The sequence below is a fragment of the Rhinoderma darwinii genome, chromosome 12 (assembly GCF_050947455.1).
Source record: "Rhinoderma darwinii isolate aRhiDar2 chromosome 12, aRhiDar2.hap1, whole genome shotgun sequence".
NCBI lineage: Eukaryota > Metazoa > Chordata > Amphibia > Anura > Rhinodermatidae > Rhinoderma > Rhinoderma darwinii.
Genome location: NC_134698.1, coordinates 71,605,066 through 71,624,609, shown reverse-complemented (window position 1 = coordinate 71,624,609; position 19,544 = coordinate 71,605,066). Strand labels below are relative to the sequence as shown.

The 19,544-nt window shown below is 41.3% G+C and overlaps 1 protein-coding gene across 1 annotated transcript; it reads left to right on the top strand.

The window, feature by feature from the left end:
- Nucleotides 1-2,004: 2,004 nt before the first annotated feature.
- LOC142665338 (tumor necrosis factor alpha-induced protein 2-like) lies at nt 2,005-17,905 on the top strand. Its single transcript, XM_075845021.1, has 12 exons — nt 2,005-2,187; nt 2,269-2,364; nt 3,697-4,279; nt 4,963-5,074; nt 5,749-5,871; nt 6,237-6,337; nt 7,741-7,839; nt 9,035-9,155; nt 10,490-10,612; nt 11,300-11,449; nt 14,040-14,176; nt 14,908-17,905. The coding sequence occupies exons 1-12, from the start codon at nt 2,007-2,009 to the stop codon at nt 15,068-15,070; spliced, it is 1,989 nt and encodes a 662-aa protein (XP_075701136.1). The 5' UTR covers nt 2,005-2,006; the 3' UTR covers nt 15,071-17,905.
- Nucleotides 17,906-19,544: the final 1,639 nt, after the last annotated feature.

Below are 19,544 nucleotides of genomic sequence, written 5' to 3'. Positions count from 1 at the left end.
ACAGGTGAAAGAGAGAGACACGAGTGACAGGTGAGAGAGAGAGAGAGGAGTGACAGGTGAGCGAGAGAGAGATGAGTGACAGGTGAGCGAGAGAGAGACGAGTGACAGGTGAGCGAGAGAGAGACGAGTGACAGGTGAGCGAGAGAGACGAGTGACAGGTGAGAGAGAGACGAGTGACAGGTGAGAGAGACGAGTGACAGGTGAGCGAGAGAGACGAGTGACAGGTGAGCGCGAGAGACGAGTGACAGGTGAGCGTGAGAGAGAGACGAGTGACAGGTGAGCGAGAGACGAGTGACAGGTGAGAGAGACGAGTGACAGGTGAGCGAGAGAGACGAGTGACAGGTGAGCGAGAGAGACGAGTGACAGGTGAGCGCGAGAGACGAGTGACAGGTGAGCGCGAGAGACGAGTGACAGGTGAGCGCGAGAGACGAGTGACAGGTGAGCGCGAGAGACGAGTGACAGGTGAGCGCGAGAGAGAGAGACGGACGAGTGACAGGTGAGAGAGAGAGAGACGAGTGACAGGTGAGAGAGAGAGAGACGAGTGACAGGTGAGAGAGAGAGACGAGTGACAGGTGAGAGAGAGAGAGACGAGTGACAGGTGAGAGAGAGACGAGTGACAGGTGAGCGAGAGAGAGAGAGACGAGTGACAGGCGAGCGAGCGAGACGAGTGACAGGCGAGAGAGAGAGACAGGTGAGAGAGAGGCGAGAGAGAGACAGGCGAGAGAGAGAGAGAGAGACAGGCGAGAGAGAGAGAGACAGGCGAGAGAGAGAGACAGGTGAGAGAGAGAGACAGGCGAGAGAGTGAGACAGGCGAGAGAGAGAGAGACAGGCGAGAGAGAGAGACAGGCGTGAGAGAGAGAGACAGGCGAGAGAGAGAAAGACAGGCGAGAGAGAAAGACAGGCGAGAGAGAGAGAGAGAGACGAGTGACAGGTGAGAGAGAGACAGGCGAGAGAGAGAGACGAGTGACAGGTGAGCGCGAGAGAGAGAGACGAGTGACAGGCAAGAGAGAGAGAGACGAGTCACAGGCAAGAGAGAGAGAGAGACGAGTGACAGGCGAGAGAGAGACAGGCGAGAGAGAGACAGGTGAGAGAGACACGAGTGACAGGCGAGAGAGAGAGAGACAGGTGAGAGAGAGAGAGACGAGTGACAGGTGAGAGAGAGACGAGTGACAGGTGAGAGAGAGAGAGACGAGTTACAGGTGAGAGAGACGAGAGAGAGAGATGAGAGAGAGAGACAGACGAGAGAGACACAGACGAGAGAGATAGAGAGATAGATAACGTACAAGTATTAACTTGAAATGGATACATTGGACGTGTTTTTCGCACAGTTTAGTTATTAAGTAATGCTTATTATTTTTATAACAGAATTGAAAGGAATTCCCCGTTATAGGGACTTCTGGATAGATTTCGACATCTGAGGACGTGGGAGGGCGAGTAGTGGGTGTAACCGCTGTATCTTTATAGATTTCTGCACGGAGTTTAGTTTCAAGTTCACTGCCAGAGCTGCAGATCCTCTAGTAAGTATTTCCCCCTTATTTTATATCATTAGATTTTTTTTATGTTAGATTAGAACATTGTTATGGAATTATTAACTAATTCTCTCAAATCTTTTCATAAATGATTATTATATATTGTTAATCAGAATCACTCATATTAAAATTAAGTATAAGATTTAGAGCATTCATTAAGATTATTTAAAGTTTTCCAGTCCTTAATCTTCTCAAATCTACACCTTTTTGCTACCTTTACACCTCTTTTTTTTATTACAATTTGCAGGATTAGTATATAACAGTATTCCCAAACCAGTCATTCTGGAGGTACATGGGGCTCTGCTGCCCCTTTAAAAATACTATTGTTCGATAGTTTCCAACAGAGATGTAATAAGGCTGCAGTCACACGCGGCAGATTTCGTTGAAGGAATTCTATCTAAATGGTGATGTTTCTGCAGCAGCTGGTATGTAATGTGAGCATAATTGTACTAACTTTTTACCTTGACAGGAAGAGAAATGAAGGGATCTGAGGAGGTGCCGACTGACCAAGACAAAATAAGTGGAGACAATGAAAAAAATACTCCAGATAATAAAAATGAACAAAATGGGAATGAAAATAAAAAAGAGAAAAAGAAATTTAAAATCAAGAATAAAATTAAAAAACATTTTGCCAAGCTCATAACGCCACTGTTCAAAGGTAACGCTGATAAGATTTCCATATATTATGTATAGTCATAATTATATCTAAAATAATATCCAATTTTTGTTCTATTTTTAGTAAACCTGGAGATGAAATTATTACATAAAAAGGAGAAATCCAATAAAAGTGAGATGCCACCATTGCTTCCTGGTATAAATGTAGCAGACGAGGATAGTAAGTTTGTATATCAAGTCACAATTGTCTCCACTAAAGATGCTGCAGAATTCAATGTAGCACGAAATGCGATATATTCCCAGGCGCCACTGCTACGTTATAATATGTCTTATGTTAAACAGCGATTCGCCGAATTGATAGATTTAAGAATTCCAGACTAGAATTTTTCATTAAACGCTTTTTCATTTGTGGATTTGTCAATTTATCCCTAGTCCTATGAAACACCATAGAAACCATAGAAAACACGTTGGTCAACATTTACTAAGCAGCTTCTGCCAGTTTTTGCCATAAAAAACTGTGCCAAATCAAACCCCACAAACGTGACAAATTTGATGTAAAACGTAAACCGAGAGACATCATTCGCAGAATTTGCAAAGTGATGAGAAAAGTTGACGTGGTCTTCAAGGAGACTTCTTAATGGGGTTATCCAGGTTTATAAAGATGACGGTCTGTCCTTAGGTCATCAATATAAAATCTGTGGGAGTCCGACTGGCACCACTGTCCTATTTACTTGAGTGGAAAAGTTGTGCAATACCTTGTACGGCCATTACAAATTAACGGCACAGGCAAGTACGAACCCGGAGATGAGCCATGTAAACAATGAAGAGGATGATGTCCATCTGTGTGCGGTGTGTGGTTTTCACGCACCCATTGACTTCAATGGGCGCGTAGGTGCGCGAAAACGTACCAATATAGGACATGCAGTAAGTTTCACGCAGCGGACTCTCGCTGCGTGAAAACTCACACGTGTGAACGGCCCCATTAAAATCAATGGGTCCGTGTGGTGCGTGTGATTTCCATGCACATCACACGGACGTTAGGGCCCATTCATACGAATGTGAATAAGTGAAAAACATGAAAAAGATGCACAATTCTAGGGCAAAAATATGCCTGTTTATAGTGGTCATAGATTTGATCTTTGGCTTGTGTGACAGGTCAAAACGTGCCAAAATTAATTAAGAAATCTTAACCTTCTAATAAATATGGCGCAAATCATTAAGCCTACCTCCTTTAATTAGGCTCGCGCAAAAACGCTAGTCTTCATAAATGTGATGCGTTTTTGAAAAGTGCTGAAAACCAATCTCAGCTGTACTACATCTGTAGATACAAAGATATAGATAAACGGAGATAGATTATATACACTGCTCAGCCATTGTAACCAGATAATCCATGTTAATCATTTCACCTATCAGTGGTTTTAATGTTATGGCTGATCGGTGCACAAGCTAGATTGATTAAATACTGGATATACTTTTTTTTTGTTAACCAAAAATGTAATCTGCCAAATCCCAATCTTACAATTTAATCTACAATCATGATATTGTTTTCCAGTTATTGACAAATATGATGAGCAGATTGAAGAGGAGACACTTTTGGATGAAACCAAACAACTGAACGTTATGGAGAAGGAGATGAACACTGGTGGCTCCATAGACAATGAGATAAGAAATGAGATGGAGTCTCTTCATGGAGAATCGGAGAGAAGAGTTTTCAGAGTCATTAAAGATTCAATTTCTAATAAGAAAGGAAATGAGCTAATGAATGCTGTCCAAGCTATAGTAGAGCAAGAACATGAAGACAGAAGACCATCACGGCAATGGAATACCAAATGGAAAGAGTGTGTTGCCTCATCTGTTGTTGAACGGGTTAATAAATTGCCAAAATTTTCAAGGGATGCTCCAGGCTCCTGTTTGTCCCAAGTATTAACAACTCTGGGAAAGGCTTTGAAAAAGGATCTAACCCACGTCATAAAAAACATAAAACCTTATTACCCAGAAGAATTCGACGTATGCAATATATATGCTCAACAGTATCACCAGCTGCTTCAGAATGAAATAAGTCTCGTTACAGAGTATGAGCTTTATATCACAGACATCCACAGTCTATTGAGCTGGATAAAAACAACGTATCCCAAGTAAGTTCTAGTGTTAATGGGATTTACACCCTCTACCAACTCGAAATCAGACGATAACCAATACCCTTCAAGTGAAGGAGCCAGGGAACTCTTTAGAACTCTCCAACAATTTTGGCTTCAGTTAAAGTGGTTGTCTCATGAAGACAACGCCTGTCCATATTCCTATGTGGATATCATAGAAGGGGGTCCTTTACTTGGGATCCCCTTATTTGAGATAGAACGGGGAGTAAGAGCAGCTCCTGGTCTAGTGGATCCAGCCCGTCCATGTAATCCAACATTTGGATGGCTGGCATGTAATACCACATTTCCACCACAGTGGCCGCTGTGGGGAAAATGCATGGCTCATCGATAACACCTGATCGCCACAGGTCTAGCTTTAGAAACCCCAGACGGTCATCTGTTTGCTCGGCCAGCTTTAATATAAAAAAAGGTACAAACCAATTGTTCATTTACAGGGTATCATTACACGCCTTTAGGTCTACATAAAGTAACACTGTATGATGCATTCTGGGTTTTCCTACACCTGTTAGTACTGTATGGTGCAATGCTTTGCGTGCACATTATACTAGTGAAAGTGATATTACATTGTGACACTCTTACATGTGTATAAAGTGTAACCAAAGGAATGGTCAAAGGAAGATAGATTTTCTAATATCAATGGCTGTTTCCCTTCTGTTGAACAGTATCCTGAGGGACCCAGCTCTGATCGGCCACATAAATACGGCTGAACTGGGAGAACTCCTACCTCCAGAAAAGATACATGGTCTTGAACGCATGTATATGCTTTATCAAGAGGTGAGTCCATTTCATGTATATTGTATAATGCTAGTGTGCCTATCCTTAAAGAGGCTCTGTCACCAGTTTATAAGTGCCCTATCTCCTACCTACCCCACAGAAACTTTACCGAAGTGTCAGGAGTGTGAATAGACATCGTATCCTGGCTGGAGGGAATGTCTATTCACTCCCAAGACACTTCGGTAAAGTTAATGTGGGAGTAAGTGACAGCACAGCGTGATCTCACGAGATTGGGAAAAAATGATTTCCTTTTTTCCCAATCTTGAACAACCCCTTTAAGCTCTTCACTATTTTTCATTGATTTAGCCCCCCCCCCCCCAGCCTCATAATCAATAGATAGTACAAACTGTACAATCCTTCCGGTTCACGTTTTGCTTAATTGGATTCTATATTGTCAAGCTGTTATTTAGCGGGGAAAAGATAAATCAAGAACGTGCAGCATTGAGAGGGAGTGCCACGTAAGGCACATAAAACATCTGTGACTACTCCTGTATTTGTTCCTACATGTTCGGAAATGGTGGTCACCGAGGCAGGGGGACATGGGGTTGCTAGGAAAAGTGAATTAAAACTGATAGATCTTGATAGTTTACCATTACTGCTTAGAGTTTTTGGTCTTCTGTTTTTTTTTTCTAGCATAGTTTGCAAATAATTTATTAATAAATTATTTTTACAAGGGACTACTGGAGCAATGGATGACCAACGCATTAGAAGTGGAAGAGAAACACTGGATGGAGGGACGCCAACCAGTGAAGATAGGGTCAATTTGTAATTCTGAGTTATCTGTAGACATCCTTGAGGTAAAAACTAATTTTTGGGGATTTAAAACTGGTACTAAACATAGACCCCACTGGACAGTCAGACAACACAACTGGAATCTTAGTGCTCATAATGTAATGGTTTATATCGGCAATCTATAGCCACACTGGGGCATAACTAGAGTTTGTAGCCAATTGTTGCAAATTTTGCATTGGGGCTCTATATGCCCAAATATACCCAAGTTATGTCTACATCTACGACTATACAGTTTATGCAAAGTCTTATTCCCAAGTATTATTTACATCAAGGTGCGAATATTATATTCTACAAAATTGTAGTCATGTCCTGTGCCCAGTAGAACCCATTTATTTTTGTACATTGGAGATAAATAAAGAATTTTCAACAGATCTATGACAGTGGAATCAAGTCCGCAAAGGAAATATCAGATGATTTTGTAGACAAAGTGACACCGATCCTGGCAAATGAATTCCTAAAATTCCTCAAAAGGTAAAATTTAGAATTTTAAGATATGTAGCACACACTGTCCGGACAACCACGAATACATTGTTAATGAGAGTCTTCTATGTGGGTAATAGGCAACCTCAGAAGATTGTGAACACTACATTGTCGTCACTCTCCCCTAGAATGTCTTTTAGAGACGCCTTAAAGGGTAACTAAACTTTTTAAAAAAACTTTTCACATGTCATAGTCACATGTCAGAAGTTTAGATTGGTGGGAGTCCGAGCACTGAGACCCCCACCATTCGCTAAAACGGAGTGGCAGAAGCACTCAAGTAAGCGACGTGCCGGATAGCCGGCTCGTACACTGCTCTGAAGAAAGCCGATCAGAAACGAAGCGGCACAGCACCCACTGAGCGCTTTTGCCGCCCTGTTTTAGCGATCAGTGGGGGTCTCAGTGCTTGGACCACCACCGATCAAAACTTCTGACATGTCACTATAAGGTCTTATTCACACATACAGGATAAATCAGCTGTGTGATGGTCATTATTTTTAACGGCCATCACACGGCTGTATTAAAATAAATGTAATTCTATGGGGCTAGTCACACGCCCTTTTTGTTTTTTTTTAACATACTCTGTGAATGGCCAGTGAAAAAAATAGGACGTCCTATTTTTGCCCATTTTCACAGATTCCGCTAAGACTCAAGTCTATCAGGGATCTGTGAAATCGGGTCTCGCACAGGTGCAAATCGGTCGTGAAAAACTGACACCCACTCGTGTGAATAAGCCCTTACACGACAAAAGTTTTCTAAAAGTTTAGTTACCCTTTAAAAAGGTTGTATGAAATTAGAAAATAGGGTTTGTTTGTTTTTCCCCCTGAAATATTGGCACCTTTGTCTATGGGCTATGGACATGAATGGGGCTGAGCCGCAATACCAGACAGTCCATAAACAAAAGGAGGCACCATTTATAGAAAAATAAATGGAAAAAAAAAGGGATGTTCTTGTCTAATGTAACGAAGCCCTTTTTAACAATTATCTCTGGAAGCAGCAGCTTCCTCACCTGGCAGAACGGAGGTGGGGGCCTCCCCTATCAGACATTTATAGCATATACTGTAGACAGCGTCCAAAATGTGCAACTGTGCCTGGTACTGCAGCTTAGCCCCATTCACTTGAGCAGTTTTATGAGCTGCTGTACCTGAGTAAACATTGGAGGGGTCACGGCCACTTTTAGTAAACTATGTGGTCCCGTCATCCTGGGAAAATCTCAAAAACTTTTGACTACCGGAATCCCCCTTTAAGGCTATAACGTTAGGGTTTAAAGCGGCTTCTATGTGATTTTCACAACGTAGCCTTTGTTTACTATGAATGACTAAGGATATTTATCTCTGTTCTAAGAAGATAAATTGCTTTTTATCATCCAGTGATACGTTGTAACCTTTGTGTTTTAGATATAAAACATCATTTACAAACTATCATAAAAAGAACAAATCAAAGTCTCATTTCAGGGAAATAATCTTTGCCAACATGAACTGCTGCCATAACTTCAGGTAAGGATGTTGAGGACACACATTTTGATATATGACGCTAGGTGTTGTGTAGTTTGGACAACCACTTTAAAAAATTGGGTCCAAAAAGCAAAATTAATTAGAAGGAACGGGCACATGCCGAGTACATGAAGCTTTATGGGATCCCTATTTATATCTTTTTTTTTTATCACATTTGTTTTTATTGAGTTTTTCAAATCGAACATACAAGTAAGCAGGAACTAAGCTTACTTACAAAACTTAACATAGTAAAAATAGAAATAAATTTACATAACTTAACATAACAAAGGTATCAGTACAATATCATAGCTTTGTGTACAATAAATCATTATGAACAATAAAACAATATGTAAGGGAATACATCAGGGAGTCTCAATGGTATTTTTGCACAATAATATATGGTTTGTATGTGTGAATATCCATAAATCTAGTGTATCGCATTACAATACTGGCTGGAGGTCCAAACATCCCACATGTTGTCAAATGAGCTTTTTTTATTTAAGGAAGAGGCGATCATAGATTCAAACCAGCAGTTGTTGTTTATTCCCTGAATAATTTCTGACAAGGATGGGATTTTATTGGTTTTCCAGTATTTTGCTATTTTGAATCTAGTCACTATAATAGTGTGTAGGATAACTGCTCTGTGAGTGCGATCATACTTGTCGGCACCAATTGCCAACAAGCATAATGGGGCATCTAGGATAATTGGGTATCCACATATATTTGACAGAAAACGACCCATTTTTCTCCACACTTCCAGGATATGTGGACACTTCCACCAGATGTGCAACATAGTGCCTGTATTACTACATCTCCAACACTCTTTTGATTCTTCGTAAAATTTATGAAGTTTCTCCGGGGTGAGGTACCATCTATACAAGAGTTTTCTGGCTGTTTCAATATGATTAGTACATCTGGAGATCGATGACCCTATTTATATCAATGGTGGTCCACTAGAGTCCACTCTGTGAGCTCAAGCTAGTAGAATGGGGTCCCGATTAGGGGAACCCCTCTATCATCTCATCTTGCCCTAGTCAAACTAGAATGGTCTAAACCATACAACTTCTTTAATCTGTTGACGATCTATGGTCTATGGAAGGTTCTCTAGTACCCTGAAGGAAACATAGGTTGGCCTGTATCGGGAGACGTTACTACAGAGCGGTCAGTTGATATATTTTGTCGTCCCTCTTCATCTCAGAGTGTTTATTGAAGGTGCAAGTGCTGCTGAAGATATAAAGCAGAATATTTATTCGATCCTCAGTGAGATTGAAAATCAAGGGTTCAGAATTATTCTGCAGGATTTGTTTCAAGAGATACAAGTAAGTATCAGACATAAAAGATATACTACAGTTCTGTCCCCTTTGCAAGTCTGTCTATAATGAATGATAGAAACAGCTCGACCACCGCTCCATTCAATGTCCTTATCACAGTGGTCGAACAGTGAGGAGGGTCTGGGGGTTCGGGACCCCCGTTCTCACAATCAGTGGGGGTCCTAGCAGTGAGGCCCACAACGATCAGTCAATCACTTATCCTGTGGATAGGTGATATTTATGATTTTGGGACTACCAATACACTTTAGATGAAGCTGCCAATTTCGATTGGACTGGCTCACCATCTATTAGGCCCCATGCACACGACAGCAAAAAACCTCTGTTTTTGCGGACCGAAATTGCGGTCCGCAAAAACGGAGCCATTCACTTTCATTGAACACTGACACCTTTCCGTAGCACTACGGAAGGGTGTCAGTGCCGTGGAAATGTTCCGGGAATTACTTAGTATGGGAGCACGGCCCGAAAATGCGGCTGTCAGTCAGCGGCCGGCCGTGCCCGCAATCGCGGGCCGGGATTGCGGGCACGGTCGTGTGCATGGGGCCTTATATATGGGGACGTCTCGACGGCAGAAGAAAGGAGAATGGGGTTTGGTGGATTTCAAGATGCTTGATCCTTCGTTCTCAAGGGAGATAAGCCGCTACCAGAGTTTCCTGGCTTATTCTCCCCTACCCATTAAGTACACATGAATGCTCGGTGCATATCTATTGGTGGGTTAGGAGAAATAACGGCCAACTATCTAAGGTCTATGGCTATTTTTGCTGTCCTCATTGCCTGTGTCTTATAGGAAAGAAGAATTGTTTTAGGCTTCGTTCACATCTGCATTAGGCGTATCAGTTTTTTCTGCCCAGTCATAGTATCCGTTGTTTTACGGCATGCTGTGCAGTTTTTTCCAGCATTTTTTACCGTATCAGTGGTGGAGGCTCCTAACAAAGCTTCTGACGCAGATGTGAACAAAGCCTTAGTTGTTCAATGTTGGTGTCTGTGGACCACTGTGTAGGTTTACACCAGTAAAGTGACTGTTTCAATCATTACACACCCATATGCACTCTGTGTGCCATCGTACGGTGCCTCTGTGAGTCAACATATTCCCCTCAAGAAGCTCTGCTTCTAGGAGAGAATACGTCCGTAATATGGCATGCGATGGAAAATTCCATATTTTCTCATAGATTTATAAGAAATCCATGGGCAAATCGGAGGCCCAAAGTGGTACAGTATGGGTCCAGAGCAGACTACATCCGTACAACAAGTAACTGTAATGCGGCCATGTGCCTATCTGTATATTAATCCCTGTATATACAAAATTAAGCAAATTCTTTACTCAGTCTCATTTCAGAAGGATCAGTGAGTGTAAGGGACTAAACAGCAAGGAAATAATGTTGAACATCATTACAACTGCCAATACTTATATATCCTCTATTACTGCATTGGACGCTGCATGTCACGAGGTGAGAGACATTAGGCATTTATTATATATACAATAGACAACTTACAAATGCCTTAAATATAGACACTATATAATAAAAAATAACTCATGTACTGATAAGAGATATATACATAGATTCTCCAGAAGCATCTCTTATATTAAAGGTTTTGCAAATGTATTATTTAATATATCTTTATAGCAGTCAGAGTTCTTTATTTTTTTTCATATAGAGCTCAAAAACCTCAGCAGATGTACAGTATAGCAAAATTATTCTTCTGGCTGGAAAGTTCTGCCTGCCTTCAGCCACCACTAGTGGGAGCTCAGCAGCTTATTGCATACTCAATAATAAAACAGTAAGCTCCCAGGCTCCCCCTAGTGGCCACTGCAAAAATTTCTAATTTTACCTAGGTCTATGCAGGGGGATTTGGAGCTTTGTAACAGAAAAATTTAGCTTTTGACTGCTATAGTATACACGCATTTATACTAATGCTCAGGGTTTTGGGAGTAAACGTTCAGCAAGCACATGTGGATCTGATGTTTAATATTCACATACTTTTGGCTATCTAGAGTACTATCCTTTTAAAAAGCTTTTTATTGATAAATATTACAACCACTGTAATTCTTCTATGAGGTGGGGGATGCACCATTTGTTAAAAAATTAAGCGGACACTAAGACCACAATTAAAAAAATATTCGATTTTCTCCATAGGTTATGGTGGATAAGATCCATATGCACCTAGTCAAGGAATATCTAACACAAATTCAGCATATCAGCCCCTGCAATATAGAGCAGCAGAAGGCACTGGCAACTCAAATGCACAATACTGTGGATTTCGTCACCCAGTTCTGTTCTGACCATGTAAGTACTGGAAAATATGATCATAGGAAGTATTAGGTATAGCTAAACAGATAAGCTATTAGGTGTAAGAAAACTGTGCGAACACCCCTCTAGGAGCAAAGGGTGCAAAAACAAAATGTATATACACAAAAGAGATAACAAAAGTCAAGGGTTAGTAGAATGACCAAAAGAAAAAAAAAAAAAAAGGACCAATGGCATTCAAATGGTACAATCGGGGTCGGATTGGCCCACCAGAGTTTCCTTACAATCGTACAACAATGGTCCAGTAGAAAGCAACTATATTTGGAGCCAAATCACTTGCCACTTAGGTTATTTGTGAATCAACTAAATGTTTTTTAAAAAAAAAACGCATTACTTATCTACATTAAACTGCATATTAGATTAGGTAGAAGATAGGGCAGTTATAAACTGGTGACAGTCTCTTTTACCCTATACACAAAACACTAAAAATGTTACACAGTACTGCTGTTAAGAATGAAAGCATGCAATATGGATCTAAAATCAATGCAATAATGTGGTCACTTGTCTCATCAGTCCATGCTCAATATATAAGCTTATATCAGTCTGCCTTTCAGACTTCACACTGCACATATTACATTGCACAGCCCCCCTCCGCGTCACATTCTAAATTTTTAAACAATCAACTCATTTGATCACATATATCTCATCCTCAACACTCAACCATTCACTCTGTGGGTTGTAATCTGGGGATTTAAGGGCCTTGGGTGTGTGCCAATACCAATGTCCTTCACTGTAATTTGTGTAGGTAGTTATACTACTACGACACTCTATATGCCGGATTATCAAATGCGTGCTAGAAATCAGTCTGTACCGATTCCTACCTTATGTCAGTCTGACAATGCATACAACTGGTGGTTTTTAAGGACCCTTACACATAATATGTCAATCTGGCAGTGTGTGCTAGTAACATATACGCAATACAACATTCAAAGTTTTCCCTATTGCACTGGGTAGTGGTACATACACACTTATTACACTTCTGACATGCACTTTAATATATATTTGACTACTACAATCCTGACAAAGGACCCCATTATTACAGAACCCTTTTTGTAGTTGTTATAGCATCTTTCTTACCCTATTTGTCACAATTTATTTGGCTGTATATCACACTATGAGGTTTCCCCTGTTGCTCTGCTCTCTGAGTTTCCCATTATCAGGACTTAACCTGAGAGTTCCTTGTGGTACTAAAAGTACTACAAGCTATTACCTACGAATATCCAACCAACCTTTCTGTCACCTATGGACAGACTGTTACCTTCGGACAGATTGTGTCACCTACGAACTCATAGTACCACGCCGAGCCAGGCGTCCCTGACACTCGACTATCTCAGAACAGCCAGGCAACAGGATGCATTTCCTTTGATCCTTAACAGTTTCTACACAACAGCCAAATAATAAATTATAACAGACCTATAACAACACACAAATCTAAACAGCATAGTTCATTGCAGGTTCACTACACAGCATTCAGCTTTCTCATCTTACACACAGACAGCTGGACACTACTTCTACACAAGTTTCTCTTTTTCCTCACTAACTAGGTCATCACATTCCACAGGAGGGGGTCACTCGCTCACTCCTCACAGCTTCTGTTCTCACAATCTTAACAGTTTCAATGCTGGCAAAAATTCTCATACAATGAACCTCAAGATTCACACATTCGTACAACTCCTCAAGATAACGTACGTATCTGCAATCATTCATCACACAAAAAGCTTTCAACATACCTCATACTGCTGGATAAATTACTACATTCAGGAGATGTGACATCATGAGAGCTGATCTAGCCTCAGCAATGAATGAGTGAACAAAGGTTTTGTAAGAATAAGCTTCTTATGTACCGGACGGTTTTTGATATTCATTGATGCAAATGCCGTCAGGCCTCCATTGACAGCTATTAGACGAGCAATCTCCCAGGTTTCGGCACCAAAACTGTTAACACAATCATGGGCCAAAATATATTAGACTGGAATTTGTAATGGGTATGTCAACCGATACCCGCCCTCCAGTGATTTATCCAGTTTCAAATCATTTTTTATCGATATATCGATGGAGGAATAACACACAGACGCTGCTGGTATGCCCAAAATACTCCTCTAAATTTTATTGATCAAAACAAGTACAATAATAGGATTTCAGAAAAGGATTGGCTGAAATCAAGCCTACACATCTACAATATGATAATAACTCTGATTCAGGAAATGAGAATATTTCAATGCATTATTATAATTCTTTACACATCAAGGTTTGCAGGAGGCCTTATCTTTCTTGGCAAGAATATTCTTGTAAGATGGGGGAGACATATTTCCATACATATGTGAATGTGTCTGCACTTCTTATCTCAGTCCCCTTTCCTTCTTCCCTTGAGTTTCGCATGAGAACCAAGGCCAAAAATAACTAACTTTAATAAACATACGAAATCAGCATTAATATACTTGTCTTAAAGGAACAAATAATTTTCTTATTCACAACAAAAAAAACAAAATGGAGACTCCATAGAATATGGCTCCTGCACAAAATGAAATCATTTAAACATTATTTTAATCACTTTCACACCTTTTTATAGCTAAATGATGCACAGGTGTCAGAAGCCACATGGGTGAACAATGTGATCCGCAATATTGCCGACATCATACAACTTCAGGATTTAGAAGCGATTACACTGGAAGTAGGTGTACTTGTTCATGAATACCCAGATATCAGGTAAGGAGTCAAAATGGGAACTAATAAAGTTAAAGGGAATGTCCTCTATAGACCGTGCAGAAAGATGTGTGTGCTTTATAACACTTCATTGAATAAGAGTGAACACACACACACACACACACCTTTTAATGATAATGAGATTACTTTGATCATATTGTCCCAATCTATACAGCAAAGCTGACAAAGGGAGCTACAGAAAAAAATGTGTCAGCCAATTGTGTGTGCTCTAGTGCCCAGTGTGAAAACTGGAATATTTCAAGATTACTTTTTATGGGGATAGTCACTAAATAAAACTTACATTTTATATTATATAAAATATTATACAGGGAAAATGGGGAAATATATATTAGGGTACTGCAGATACTACAAATTATTAATAGAAGGGGTCCTCTGTTCAGGATCCTCATCTCTTGGCCAGAGTGGAGAGCGACTACAATGAGTGTCTCTCGCTCTGGAGGACCTGTCCTTTCCTGCATTACAAAGACATCCCATTGATATGAATAGACACTGTGTAATGCTTCATTTATCCTGTGAGGGTGCTGCAGGGAAATTAAACTCTTACTGCCAGGTGTCCCCAACCATTTTGAGATGATGGTTTGGGTTCCCAGAAAGGGGGGGGGCACTTTGGGATCAATTTATAGTAAAGAGATCCTTCTAACAAGTGGGGACTGTCCAAAGTGGAGAACCCTATTAAAGAAAAATTATTAATTTCACTTTTTTTCTTCCTCCAGGAGGCGGCATGTAAAGGCCTTTTTGCATATAAAAAAGAACCTGACGATTTCAAAGACCATGTCAGTACTGAAAGTATTTAAAATCATCAAACATGGAGATCACCCACACAGACAACTATTCACATTTATTCCATGTAGATCGTTTTGTTGCTTATTATTTTAGGGATGTCATATATGAACGCCATATTTTTCAGTGTATTTACGCCAAAATAATAGCATAAATACATTGATAAATCGGTCCTAGTTTGTGAAACGGTGTCCACTCTTTGTGTTTCGTAATAGTGCAGGGTAAACCGTTTTTTCTGGCGCTGACCCACAATCATTCAGGAAACGTTTTCTTTATGATTAAGAATTGAATTATTTGTGCCTATTAAAACAACGTGTGTCAAGACTCACTTTGTGTGTTTTGCATGACGTAATTCAAGTCTTAAAGACATTTGGATCCCCTTAGCAGCCATATTGTGAAGGTGACTTCACTTTAGGTGGAGAGCAGCTAACATACAACAGCAGTTCTTCCCAAATGTTCCTATATTACGGTTTTCTAAAGCATTAATAAACAGGTTGTCTCAGTAAGACCACCTCCATCCATAATATTCCCTATTAGGGAACAGAAAGTCGCTCTTTCAGAGCGTCTCTTTCTGGCAGTCCTTGTGCGTCCATGTGTTACATGGATGATCATGGATTTGAATGGAGCGACTGCTGCAGGGAAAAGGAATGGCCAGGCAAAAGGGGTAGAGAAGACGGACTATGCCATAAATGTCTGATTGATGGGGGTCCCTCCTCTGCACCTCTCTCTAGCGTGGGGCCCCCTGACTTCCGTCCTATCTTGTCTGGATCCTGCTGCACCCCAGCCACTGCCTGATGAGGCGGTTGTGGGGGGGGGGGGTTACGGAAACAGTGTAGCATGGGGAGCTGTGCCATTTCTGGAACTCAGGAGCTATGGAAGCAGTATAGCTCATTGTGCTACCCTGTTTCCGGAACTCCCATTCACTTCTATGGGAGTTACGGAAACCGCGTAGCTACTGTAGGCGGTTTCCATAATTCCCGACCACCTCGGCAGACAGTGGCCAGGGAGCCGGACAAGGTAGAAAAGGGGTCAAGGGCAATGTTCCCTCTAAGCCTTGGCTGCTCCTGAGCGGGGCAGTTAGGGAGCAGGGCAAGTCTCCATCAATGGTGGACGATCTGATGATCGAAAGGAAAACCCCCAGTAAATGCGGATATAGCAACTAAATAAGAAAACGTATTTTAAATTACTTTTTTAAGTACTATAATATTACAAGTCCAGCAGTAAAATAGACAGTTATAAACACCAATTATAGGCATCAATGAAAGAATCCTTCATTACACCACTGCCCCTATAGATAGCGCCACACAGACCGTCTGTAGATAGCGACGCACACGCACACCCTGTAGATAGTGCCACAGACCCCCTGTAGGGAGCACCACACAGCCCCTGTAGATAGCGTCACACAGCCCCACTGTATATAGTGCTACACAGAAATTCCCCCCTGTATATAGTGCTACACAGACCCCCCTGTAGATACTGCCACACAGCCCCTGTAGATTGTGCCACACAGACCCCCTGTAGATACTGCCACACAGACCCCTGTAGATACTGCCACACATACCCCCTGTAGATAGTGGTACACAGCAATTTCCCCCTGTATATAGTTCTACACAGACCCCCCTGTAGATACTGCCACACAGACCCCCTGTATATAGTGCTGCACAGCAATTCCCCACTGTATATAGTGCTTCACAGCCCCCTTTCCCCTTGTACATAGCGCTACACAGCTCCCCTCTTCCCCTTGTGTATATAGTGCTACACAGCCCCCTCTTCCCCTTGTGTATATAGTGCTACACAGCCCCCCTCCCCTTGTGTATATAGTGCTAAACAGCCCCCTCCCCTTGTATATAGTGCTACACAGCAATTCCCGCCTGTATATAGTGTTAAACAGCTCCCCCCTCCACTTGTATATAGTGCTACACAGCCCTCCTCTTCCCCTTGTGTATAGTGCTTCACAGCCCCCCTCCCCTTGTGTATATAGTGCTAAACAGCCCCCATCCCTTGTATATAGTGCTACACAGCAATTCCCGCCTGTATATAGTGCTAAACAGCTCCCTCCTCCCCTTGTATATAGTCCTACACAGCCCCCCTCCTCCTCTTGTATATAGCCCTACACAGCCCCCCTCCTCCTCTTGTATATAGTGCTACACAGCACCCCATCTCCCCCTGTATATAGCGCTACACAGCCCCCCTCCTCCCCTTGTATATAGCACTACACAGCCCCCCTCCTCCCCTTGTATATAGCACTACACAGCCCCCCTCCTCCCCTTGTATATAGCACTACACAGCCCCCCTCCTCCCCTTGTATATAGCGCTACACAGCCCCCCTCCCCCTGTATACAGCGCCACACCAAAAAAAATAAAAAAAATTGTACTTACCTTGCCCCGTTCCCGCGGCAGACGGGGTGCTTCACTGCCTCTCAGGCGGGACGCATGCGCAGACTGGCATGATGATGTGATGTCATCATGCCAGCCTGCGCGACTCCCAGTGCCTTATAGGCTGCAGGCCTAACGTGACCTGCAGCCTATAGTATTCATTTGTATGTGTGTCCTGAGGACGCACATACAAGTGAATGTGGCTGTCGCCAGCACCGGAGCCCCCTCTAGCTAGCGACGCCACTGCATCCGCCTGTGACAGTGCGCGGGCTTTAAAGTTTAGCGAGTGGGCGGACTGTGGATGGTGCGCGGCTGCGCACCTTAAAGGGAACACTGGTCAAGGGGCGCTGTTCTGTTTTTTTTATTTAGTGTCCCTTTAATATTTTGCTATATTTTATTATTCTCCAACAGTTATTTTATATCATCTTTTAAAGCAGATCTCTTGAATTTTACAATTGTATTTCTATATCACACTACCATATTTTTTTACCATATTATATTTTTCACAATACATATTATTTTACTTTTATGCCTAAACCTTCTTCTTTTTAATTGTGTCCCTTTAATATTTTGTTATTCTCCTACAGATATTTTATATTATCTTTTATAGCAGATTTCTCTTGAATATTATAATTTGTATTTCTATATCACACATTACCATTTATATTTCTTTTACTATATTATATTTTGCACGTATTATTTTACTTTTATGCACAAATACTTGTCTTTCTATATTTTAAATAAATATATATTTTGGACTCTTAAGACTTGTTTATTCTTTCAATAAAGGTCTTTACAAAGACGATCAGTTTAACAAATTACGTACTGGAAAAGTCATTTCCACTAGTGCAGATGTCTTGCAACTTGTACACTGTTGACAACCAACATCAGAATAGTTAAAAACATCAGAGCATGGGTCATATTGGGGCAAACTGTCCATCTATAGTAATCTTTAAGAGTATGCCCACCTTTTAACACCATTTTACAGTTTACATAAAGAATCTATTTAAACAGTTAAGTTACTTTATAAATACATTGTATTACTTATCTTGTACTGCTTAAGGAGTTACAGCCTGTATTATACCACAGATCTGCATTCACAATTCTGCAGGCTTCAGAGCTGAAAGTGTGACCGGAGGAAGACAAAACCTAGACTCAGGAATGGATGAAAAGTGTTGGCGAAAATATAAGCAGAAAGGGGTAAATGACAGTGTGGGTGGTACTTACAAGCCCTGGTGGGTGAAGTGCTAACCCTCCACACCTATCATTATGATATCTCGGTGATAGGTGTTGGGATAATATTTCCTTGTCACAGCAGCCAAGAGTCGGGTTTAGTTAAGTGAAGTTAGGTCTGGTGGAAACCAGGTGGAAGCCCATGGAGGTATGGATACCGAGTTCAGGCCCCAAAATTGATGCAGTGCATTGAAAATGAACCTCCTAGAATCATATTGGTGCCCGCAAGGTGGTGTTTGTGACTGTGGGCCAATGGTGGTGGGCAGGAAAGATGTGAATTATGAATTAATGGCTACACCTCTCTCTCTCTCACTTTACTATGTTTATAACAATGAATCTCCCGTATATTTGTATACTTGGTTAAAGAATTGTATTGAATGTACTTTATTAGAACGGTTTAATAAAGGGGCTGCTGTGACAATTCAACCAAGACACGCAGAGTTGGGTCTTATTGGGTATGTATAATGGTCCAGTATTTACGCACAATCAAGTGTTTGCAGAGAAGTCCCAACTTCAAATACTGGATACGTCCCTATAGCATATGTCCCTATAGCATACGTCCTATAGCATACGGGCTGTAACTCCGGATCGGTGCAGGATAAATAATGTCATGTCTTTCCAAAGTAACTCAACTTTTTGTGTAGATTGTAGATGTTCAGCGATGTATACGGGTTTGAAGAACGTAGTGTCTGGTATAAAAATTTGTGAAAACATAAAGGGAAAGAGATGCCTATAACCACCGATCAGATTCTAGTTTTCATTTCTTCCAGTGAGTTCATATTTTGCGGGCTACTTATCTTCTGACTGCACTAGTTTTTATGGGTATTCACATCACACGTCCCAGCTCTGGTATCCGCATCTATGTCAAGAATGGGGTTCCCAAAACCTGCCTGGTGAGATAGCATTGGCCGCCGCATTCAGACAGAGTATATATAGAGAACTGGCCAAACAGGTCTAGCTC

What these genes read in the sequence shown, in the direction of transcription:
- LOC142665338 (XM_075845021.1), top strand. Translation starts at nt 2,007, where the DNA reads ATGAAGGGATCTGAGGAGGTGCCGACTGACCAAGACAAAATAAGTGGA. An exon ending in TATCTGTAGACATCCTTGAG is followed by an intron (nt 5,872 to 6,236) that starts GTAAAAACTAAT and finishes AATTTTCAACAG; the next exon opens with ATCTATGACAGTGGAATCAA. An exon ending in TGGACGCTGCATGTCACGAG is followed by an intron (nt 10,613 to 11,299) that starts GTGAGAGACATT and finishes TTTTCTCCATAG; the next exon opens with GTTATGGTGGATAAGATCCA.